The sequence below is a fragment of the Sinocyclocheilus anshuiensis genome, unplaced genomic scaffold (assembly GCF_001515605.1).
Source record: "Sinocyclocheilus anshuiensis isolate Anshui unplaced genomic scaffold, SAMN03320099.WGS_v1.1 scaffold354, whole genome shotgun sequence".
Lineage (NCBI taxonomy): Eukaryota > Metazoa > Chordata > Actinopteri > Cypriniformes > Cyprinidae > Sinocyclocheilus > Sinocyclocheilus anshuiensis.
Window position 1 is genome coordinate 6,964 of NW_015544195.1, and position 10,980 is coordinate 17,943.

The 10,980-nt window shown below is 37.5% G+C and overlaps 1 protein-coding gene across 2 annotated transcripts in view; it reads right to left on the minus strand.

Annotated features, from left to right (window-relative positions):
- Window positions 1-3,123: 3,123 nt before the first annotated feature.
- The window catches only part of LOC107696682 (nuclear factor of activated T-cells, cytoplasmic 3-like), a 69,308-nt gene continuing 61,451 nt past the window's right edge, over window positions 3,124-10,980 (minus strand). For both annotated transcript variants that reach the window (XM_016497139.1, XM_016497140.1), the window contains exon 10: window positions 3,124-4,273. In XM_016497139.1, the coding sequence (XP_016352625.1) occupies window positions 4,194-4,273 (80 nt within the window). In that variant the 3' untranslated portion in view covers window positions 3,124-4,193. The remainder of the gene's footprint in view (window positions 4,274-10,980) is intronic.

A 10,980-nucleotide genomic window follows, 5' to 3' on the forward strand; every position in this document is an offset into this window, starting at 1 on the left:
CCTGCTGTCTGTCATTCATGTTAATCAGACAGCAAAAGAGAGGAAGTCTCTCACTGCTCTTGATTCCATCACGTTTGTAACTTTAATAAGAAAAAATATATATTTAATTTACACAGTGAGGAATATGTAGTTATACATTTGATTATACAATGTGTGTAGCATTTCTTATCGAGTTACTTTAGTGTTTTGTACTGTTGCTTGTAATTAGTTTCTTATTTAATTGCCGACTGGTTACTTGTCTTAAGTGAGCGTTAGTTTTTTTTTTTTTTAGTTGTCACGCTGGTGACAATTATGAAATTTCTATGGTATCAAAAATTGATATAATAAAGACCTTATTTAAAGCAAAAATAACTTTTGTTATATATATTGTTACTGTGAAATAAAATTTCTTGTATCATCATTTTGATCATATTGCCCACCCCTAGTTATTCATGTTCTATGAAGTACTCATTTTTACCCAGAAAGACCTGTAATACGTGATTTGGCAGTCACTAAACTATAATTGTTCCTTTATAATGTTAAATCAAGTCAATAATTCATAATTTAATCATCCCTGGAATAATAGTCATTATAGAAAACTCTTTCCCAACAGCGATCAGTATCATGCTGTGATTCTGTTTTAAAAAAAAGGTGCAAAACTGTCACTGGGACAGTCCCCTTTCAAAATATATTAAAATATACACTTGAGGTAATAATACTTTTAAAGAACTATTACAGTATGTAACTTCAAGGTACTAATATGAACCAGGGATAAGGTACAGCGATGTACATTTTAGTCCATTCACTAAACATTTCATTCTTGATGCATATCATAATCCAGAACACGACACAAAGAGACATTTGGGCATTTATTCTTTTTATTGATACACTACCTCAGAAGAGCCTATGCCGCACGGTGTTCCCTTTGAATAATTTCAAAAAGCACTGCAGTCTTAAAAATTACAAAATGTTAAATACAAAATGTACATGAAACGACAATACAAGGCTCCGTAAACATCAACTGAACCTGTACTTTTATTTTACAAACCATCCAAGTTACCCAAACTTTAGGAATGACATCCATTTCAAAGTATCAAAAATAGAGTTCTGGTGGTCGTCATCTGTATGTAAAATGGGAACACATTGTTCGATCTTTGGTTTCTAGATAATGAAAATAGGTGCTTATCTAGGGACCCTGCTTCATCCCAGAACTCCCCCATCTTTATTTTTTTTTGTTTGTTTGCTTGTATTTTATTCTTGATTCTCAAAAAACACTAAACCTAAATCAAACCCAAACCTTATGACACACATTCTCTAAAATTGCATTTGAACACAAGTTAAGGCTTTCCTACCGTATATTTGATAGTTTAAATTAAACAGTCAAAAGTGGCATTGAAAACACCTGTCACTATATGTAAGGGTTTACATACAAAATATATATACTTACTGTATAGATGCAAGAGTAACAAACAAACCTCCTATTTGTATATTTGAAAATGTCACACCATCGTATTGATTGTCCTTGCATAGACTAATGTATCAGTGTGCTTTTGCACCATTACAATTCTAAGAGGTTTTTAAAAGATACAAAACAAATATCTACAATTCATTGGATACAAACTGACGTAAGCACATACGCACAAAACCGTTAAGACGCTTGCTCTATGCATGAACAGACACATCTTGACACACGCACCTTTTGTGTGGCATACTACCCTATGAAGAAGCATCTCTACAGCATCTAATCTAGAGGCATCAAGGTTTTATCTTGTTTTTTTTTTCTTGTTTTTTTTCTTAAAGGCAGAAGGCAGGTTTATAGTGCATAGCAGATTTTTTTTTGTCTTTTTCAAACATAATTAACAGTCATGGTTACAGCTGTATGTCTCAAAGACTGAAAAACAATAGAAAAAACAATGTCTCAATTGAATTGTGCCAGTTTTCATGGAGGAAAAAAATTGTTGTAAGAAAACAATCAGTTTTCCAGATTAAAATTTAAGGCAAGGAGCCAATAGAAACTCATAGAGTTGTTTGCGTCGTAAGACATCTGCTCTAACTGTACAGAGCAAACCTGCCCACTGCACCGTTTTTGTCAACACAGAGAGCAAATTGTGGGCAAAAATGAGCACTATAATTGTCTAAGATGGGCTGAGGGGTTTTGCCCCAGGATGCAGTGGGGATACAAACCGAGAGTGGCTTTCAAGTCACTCTATAGTAACAGATAGTCTACATGTTGACTGTCAGGTTGCAACCTTTTTTGGGCAAAAAAAAAAAAACCCAACCAATTTAATATGGTTTCCCTGACATCAACCCTGCAATGTTTTATTTTTTTAATTGTCTAATGCAATTGTTTATGCATAATTGTTTCTCTAATCAAAGGCACAAAGCGAGTTTCAGCATAGTCAACGTTGTATGTCTGAGTTCAATGCACATGAAGCCCATATATATATATATATATATATATATATGTATCAGAAGTTCCATGCTCCGCTCACACTCACTGATCTATATACAACTGAACCGCACTCTGGACCAACTCTTCCAACCGAGCCAGGGCAGGCTAGACGAACGAACGCACGGAGCGATCACACTAGTCAAACGAACCGTGCTTTGGTGGTCAAACGCGCTCGGGCACGGTTAAGATTGCCTAGTGTAAGCACACCCTTATTCTCCTGCATCCCGCACACACGAGTCTCTACCCGCCCGCACTCGCCCATCAAGTGCTGTCCCGCGCCGCAGCTCTGCTGCGTTAGGTCCCGCGATCGTGCAGGTCTCTACTCGGAAGGTGCCTGTTAAAATGTTATGATCGAGGCTCTGGATCTGGCTCTGAGCATAACTTGTTTTTCTATAACAAACTATAAAATATTTTCTATAAAAGGTTTAGGGTTAATGCCCTGGCAGTGGCAAATAGCTTGTTTTATATTTAATTTGATTACATTAATGTTATAAGTTCAGATTTACAAGAAATATTTTAACTGCTACTATGTAAAAGGAATACTGCAGTAAAAAAAGCGCCTTATTTGTTTAAAGAGTTTGCAAACCAAATGTTATTGCACTTTTGTTCATATAGCAGTACTTTTAAATTAAAAAAGTGCACAATACACTACTTTTGAATGCATTATTGAATTTTGTGCATAATGCGATTAATCTCGATTAAAAAGTTTAATCGTTGCCCAGCACTAATATATATATGTATGAGCTTTATTATCTCCAGACCTTTTGGTCTACGGTCATGAGTTCATCTTCCCATGCAACTATACAAAACACATATGTAATCTTTAGAGTCTGCAAACAATTCACTTGACTTTTAAAGCACAGCACTGTCAAAGTAAGATTGAACCGACACAGTTCACAGCACTCCAGAACAAAAGATGAAGCTCAGCTACTTTCTAAGTATAAAATACACACACTGGATTCAACCGTGTCCTCCTCTTCCTCATCAAAAAAAAAAAACGGAAAAGAAAAAACTAATATAAATTCTCAGCAGAAAGCCTGTTCACAATCACAGCTACTACATAAGGCATTTGTTCAACCTGAAGAGGAAATGGGTCAATCATTAAACAGATTATCTACAGCTCAGAAAGGTCACTAGACATGTGGAATGTTGCATATTGTTACTACAGACCCGAGGGCCTGTCCACTAGGGGGCAGCACTGGGAGAATGTGTACTGAAAAAGGCGGCGTTTTCGCTGGTAAGAAGGCATGACGTGGGCATGCATCACGCTTGGAGCACCCCTCATCGATCCCACTAAAGTGACTGTAGAATCGCTGCTGTGTACTGCATATTCCGGTCAGGGACGAGGGTGCTCGACTGCATAGCTAGCCAATCTGAGGGGTGAATCTGCAAGCTACAAATAATAATACATCATGCTGTCAGAGAGCCCTGAATTATTGGTTTTATTTCCAGGAGAACAACACAAATCCAAGTTTACTGCCACTCAACCACGTCTGTGTTCGTGTATATGTACAGTACACCTGATTTTGTGTGCATGCATACAGTATATACCCCCAACTCTCCCAGCTGTTATTCTTTACAGCTCAGCCGTTTTTGTGAATCTAGAAGTAGGAATAATGGTCGCTCAAATTGCTTCTGGATCCACGCTAGGAAGGGTTGTTTTTGGACTATCGGGGCAGACGCTGGCTTTGGGTGGAATCTCGTTGCCTGGCTCTGGAGTCCTGTGGAGATTGTCTGAGAGTCTGACGTGGCTTGGTGTGGGCTAGGACTGACTGTGTGCAGCTGGCGAGCCCCCATGAGCCTCTGGGGCCTGAGACATGTCTCTGCCTATGATCTCATTCACTGAAACACACAAAAAGAGGCATTATTTAGATTATTTAGGAGCAGATATTTTTTCAAGGACTGGTATACTGTTCAAAAGGTTTTGGTTGGTGAGATTTTTGAATGTTTTCTGAAAGAAGTCTCTCATGCCAACTAAGGCTGCATTTATTTGATTAAAAATATCATAAAATCAGTAATATTGCAAAATAAAAATAACATTGTAAAAAAAACAAAAAAAACACTCTGTAATAATACTGTAAAAAATTATATTTTAATAGATTTTAAATTGTAATTTATTCCTGTTATGGCAAAGCTGAATTCTAAGCAGCCATGACTACAGTCTTCAGTTTTGTGGAACATTTTTTTCCCCAGGACGCTTTGATGAATAGAAAGTTCAGAAGAACAGCATTTATTTGAAATCTTTTGTAATAGTACAAATATATTTACTGTCACTTTTGATCAATTTAATGTGTCCTTGCTGAATCAAAGTATTAATATATTTTAAAAAATGATTGCTGACCCCAAACATTAGTGTGAATGTTCATATTGAGCATTTTAAAAATCAGTTCCTGTATCTAACCAGTGAAGGGCAGTGTTGAGCTGTGTAAAGTCGAGTTCAGACATCCTCTTCAAGGGCTGATGGAAATAAAAGACAGATTGAAGGGGATGCAAAATTTAAAAAATAACTTTGGTATGTGACTACTTAGGAAAAACATGTGAACGATTGTGCGTCTGTGAGCATGAGGATGTAAATTCTGACAGCAGCAGTCTTACCAAGATGACCACAACACAGGCTATAAAAAACATCCTCTGCTTCTTTAACAATGAGGCTTTGGTGCAGCCAGTTGCATCAGTTCATTATGAGTTTAATGGCCTTTGACTACATTTCCTTTAGCCTGCTGGCTTGGGCTTTTAGCGCACTATGAAAGGCCTGTATAAAATTGATCCATTGTTAAAACATGTTCTATATCCCAGAAGGCAACGGAGCAAGTGTGGTAATTACTTTAGCAGGCCGGGAGACTGATGTTAAGCAAGCAGCCGAACCTTTTTAACAGATCGTCCCAGCAGGGTTCTGATAAATGCTGTGAAAATATGACTGTTTCTCCACATGCTCTATTAGACAGTGGATGTTCTCAACACTACAGCAAGTGCCTGCCATGAGATAATCAGCCAACAACAGCCATGCTAAAAAGTTCATCCTATTAAAAAAGAGCAACAGAGCGGGAGAACTAGGGCAAAGACAGAGCCTCGCTTTCTGGAAGAAAATATTGTTCCTTGGGAGAGATGGTGGGTCTTGACACACACTCACCATTACATTCAATCACCAGACTTCCAAGCTTGTCATCGGAGTAAAAAACCACATCTATAAAAGGCGTTGACAAATCTTAGGGAAAAGCGGATAAGCAGATAAACAGGTTTGACTGTTGAAGGGGGCCTCAGGTATTTTTCATACAGGTACCTGCCTCTGCAAGCGAGTTAATAATCCCTGCATTCCTCATCCAGACAACCCATGACTGACTGGGATGGACCATATTTTCCAACAGAACTAAAAAAAAAAGGGAACTCAGTCAAAGTGAACAAATATGTCCTTACACAGGATTACAGCTAAGCTTTCTTTTTTCTTTTTTTTAAACCAGCATCAGTAGACATATATAATAGCATATACAGTCATTTGTTAACAAGACATCAAAAGCCAGAGAGCTGGACTCAGTGCTAAAAATAGCATTAAAGGTAAATGAAAGAATAGTTGTTTAAATGTGAAATATGGCAGAGAGTGTTACAAAAAAAACTGGCAGAAGACCATATAAAGGACTGTGCTGATCCGCTCTGTAATTCAAAATAACGAGCATCACCTACAATAGTCACTCAGTAGGGTGAATATTTAAAGCAATGCAATGCTCGAGTCACAAGTCAACGCTACTGATGTTTGTGATGCTTTAAACATGGCTCTTTGGTGTTTAAAAAAATCTAAATCTCACAAGAACTAACTATAGTACTGCTGTGTTAGAATCATCCAGGTTAAGCGTTTCATAATTGCATAAGTTTTTGTAGTTACTTGTTTAAAGGGGTCATATGATGCTTTTTTAAAGATCATTATTTTGTGTATTTGGTGTAACAGAATATGTTGAATTATATCTTTTGATTCTTTGTGCACAGTGTCTTTTAAACTATTATTTATGTTTATTAGGGCTTTGTTTTTTCTTGCTTTGTTTACATTTTGTGTTAGCCACAGTATACGTGTCGATTATTATTTTATGTGTTCAAAGTTTAGAGTTGTTTTGGTACATTTCTTATGTGGTTGATGTTATTATTTGTGATGGTTTTGTGTGCAAAAGTTGCATGTTTGAGTGTGTGTGTGTTATGTTTCAAATACCCAGCCGCTGTCACAGATCATCCTGTTGGCGTAGGCGGCTCTTCCTCTTGCATGAACACACTACACACATGCAGACCTGCTCTGGGCTGATTGTGAGTTCTGCTTTAAAACCCACTCAGCGCGCTGTTTGCCTCTCACGCCGCACAAACAATCTAACAATCTTACACATACACTCTCTGCACAAACCTGCACTGCACAACCTCACACACATTGTAGAAAACTGATATAACTTACAAAACATACAGAGTAAATGTCAATGGCAGCACTTTATATCACAATTTGCAACTGTCAAAGGTGTTTAAGATGGGATGAACTTTATTGATGTTGTAAGACAGAATAAATGAATGAAAACACACACACACACACACACACATATATATATATATATATATATATATATATACACACACACACACATACTTTAGTTATTTGTTTTGAAGTACAACATTCAAAGCTCCAGTGAACAAACGTTAAAAAAAACTTTTGCAGAAATGTGTTTGAACTCGAAGAAATAAAATATAATAAGAATAAATTAAGTAAAAAAAGGCTAAAAGCAAAAATGGTTTATTTCAGCTACTGGCATGGAGCATTAAAAATGCACACTTAAACATCTGCTAAAGACAAAAACAAGCAAACAGCAAATAAAAAAAAAAGTATGCCAGTATTTTTAGCACAGCACATTCAGTCAATAAATACAGACAGCTATTTAATCAGCGTCTGTGGTGTGCCTGTGGTATTGGCAGATTTTTAAGGTTTTTTTTGAAAAGACTAATATGTCGTCTGCCACGGTATTTACTCTGCTTTGAAGAGGACTTTCTTATTTTAAACATTTTATTTTCCTGTCTCCTCCTGGATCAAAAGCTTTCTTTTCTCACTTTTTCCATTTTTGCGTGACACAAAAGCACACTGTAGTTTCTCACATTCCTTCAAACGCACACATGCATGCTGCAGTTTCAATGCGTACTCTCTTTGTTCAACGTTTGGACCAGTTTGAATGTAAGTCACAGGACAGCCAAAACTCTGGGTTCAGAGTGCATAAAACCCAGAAGCGGTTCTGTTCCTATTACAGTCGCTAACTGTACAAATCACAAAGCACAAATCTCAACAATACATTAAAGGAGTGAGTGTCTGAAGGGGAGCTGTCGATATTAGCGATGCATCTGACTCAGTTAAATACGGGAAGTTACTGTGCAATATATCACAATATAGCAGCAACTGACTTGAGAGGTTTCAACATCATCTTTCCCCACATGTAAGAAAGCATGATTCATCTCGATCTCTTTCGCATAACGCTTGAGAGTCTCAGCGTAGAGTCTTTAAATAGGGGATCCTCTTTGGATGAGTAGAAGGGGCCATCCCTTATTAACATATAATATACAGGGTCTGAGGCTGAGAGTTCACCGACAGCAAAACTTTGAGCTGGGGTAAATGATATTGTTTGACGGTGCTGCCCCGAGACTGTGAATCACTGGACTAGCCACTGCACTGGCTGACCGTTAACGGAGGCATCAGTTGAGAAGGGCTGTCATAACTGCTTACTGGGTCAGATTTTTTTCTTTTAACTTGCGGGAAATATTTTTATGCATTTATGACCAACATTTGGTTCCACACTAGCTAGCCTTACTAAGTGACAGCTTAATTTAAGCTAAATTCTGGGAGAGTTTTATGGTGTAAACAGTGTATAACTTAGATGTCCATTTCAATTGTATTATTAAAAAATAAAATCATGTAAACCAACATTTTAAACTGCATTTAGAAATGAACAAAATTGCAGGAGTTAAAAATTATGCCAATTTTTTTATGAAACATGATTCCATTGTAGGTAAGATGATAGGGGTTAAAAATTATGTAGTGCCAATTTTCTATGAAACATGATTCCATTGTAGGTGACATCCTAATGATATTTAGGCTACATTTTTCTATTTTGAAAGCAGCGAATGTGTTGTGTTATGATGGAAAGTATTATATTAGGTAAGACTGACCTCATCAGCCAGAGCAACTGATAGCAAACACCCGTTTCCATTTAGGGAAAAAAAAAACATGTTAGATGTTTAAATTATCTGATCTGTAACTTCAAAACTACAGAGCGTTTTCGCATAACGCTTGAGAGTCTCAGCGTAGAGTCTTTAAATAGGGGATCCTCTTTGGATGAGTAGAAGGGGCCATCCCTTATTAACATATAATATACAGGGTCTGAGGCTGAGAGTTCACCGACAGCAAAACTTTGAGCTGGGGTAAATGATATTGTTTGACGGTGCTGCCCCGAGACTGTGAATCACTGGACTAGCCACTGCACTGGCTGACCGTTAACGGAGGCATCAGTTGAGAAGGGCTGTCATAACTGCTTACTGGGTCAGATTTTTTTCTTTTAACTTGCGGGAAATATTTTTATGCATTTATGACCAACATTTGGTTCCACACTAGCTAGCCTTACTAAGTGACAGCTTAATTTAAGCTAAATTCTGGGAGAGTTTTATGGTGTAAACAGTGTATAACTTAGATGTCCATTTCAATTGTATTATTAAAAAATAAAATCATGTAAACCAACATTTTAAACTGCATTTAGAAATGAACAAAATTGCAGGAGTTAAAAATTATGCCAATTTTTTTATGAAACATGATTCCATTGTCAAAACTACAGAGCGTGAAATGTGAAATCTAGTGCGTGTTTAGGACATGGGCAACGACGAGACGGTGATCTCTTTGTTCACTTTTTCATTTGTGTTCCCCTCAACCTAGTTTGACCTTGGCAGAAAACAATACAGAAAACTACACTGCAAATCTTACTTTTTAAAACAACTCTCAAAAAGAGAGTGCAAAAAAGAACAAGACACAAAAAGTGGCTGAGAAAGCACAAGGGAGCAGTCAGTTTGATCTGTGAATCATATTGTGGATTCCCCATTTAAAGAGTCGGTATGTGATTCATCCCCATTTTCTTTGACCGGAGGCCTCAGCAACCTCTTTAACATGTTTAGTCACTGGCTTTAACGATCAGCACAGCGTAGCCATGGGGCAAAACAGCAATGCAGATGCCGTAAAAAACTTGATTGTTCTAATGCACGTCTGACCCGTAGAGACATTTTTTTCAATTATGGAAAACAAATAAATATATATGTAGAAGGAGCTCATCAAGTGAGTTTGAAAAAGAAAACAGTAGATTACCCCAGGTGATTAAAACAAAACGTTCTTAGCGAAAGTTAGGGAGAAGCACATTTTTACAGCAAAAATGACAAGATCAAACCACAAAGAGCATACGCAGCCACATGTTGCAGTCCTTAGCATAATTATTCAGGTCTGCCTCCTCCACTCAAATACATCTTTTTGTTCTATAACCAGATTCAAAATAGAACTCTGAATCAATAATTTAGAGATACAAAAGGATATGTACATAAGATAATTTTCCCCACAAAACAAATATGTGACCCCGGAGCACAAAACCAAGGGGTGGTTGACTGTTTTTTTTCTAGGCTTGATTGTGTTTATGGGGTGCAGTCTAACATGTGTTAATGCTTCGTTTGTTAAAAAACGCATTATTTTTCACATAATTTACCTTTATTCCACACCTCTGTCCCTTCTCCTCTGAACGCACTGATCATTTCCTGCATTTATGAAGCCCCTCCCTCAGAAATACACGAAGGGCTCTGATTGGTTAGCTAGTCCAGTGTGTTATGATTGGCTAAACCGCCTCTAGCGTGCGTGTAAACGTCCCGCCCCTCAACATAGCGGCATGTGCTCCAGTTGTATTGTAAACAATGACGTCGTCTATATTGCTTATCAATTTGAGCCCGATTGAGACGCAGAGGATATTAGTGAAGAGGATCGCACAGAACCTGTGCAAGCACAGCTTTTAATGGTAGGCCTAAGATTTTTGTTTGTTGTTGTCTCATACTTTTAGATACTAAGGGCGAGGCAGGATGAGAACGCTGCTTTTGAACATTGATTTTGAAACTTGTGAATCCATTAGAATCGTTAATCGTTAGAATCGCAATTCATATATGAATAGATTTTTACGTGCACCTCTAGTTTTCTCTTCCTCTTCTCTAAAGCAGCGCAGCATGGCCTCTCCCCCTTTGCTGCCTTTTCCCGAGGGCGGGATTTATCTGGGTTTGTTACGTCACGAACCCGAGAAGTAATTTGTTGTAGTCCCTACCAGCCGTTTTTGTAGGCATTAAACTGCCAGAAGAAGTCCCTTACCTGTAGGCATTAAACTGCCAGAATTTTAAAAGACGATATCTCCGTTTGCATTGAACTTTCAGAACTTTCAGCTTGCAGATATTATTTATGCTCAAACAGCAACGTTACACACTAACTAACGTTAAAAAAGTGAAATCGCAATCAACCACCCCTTTAAAGG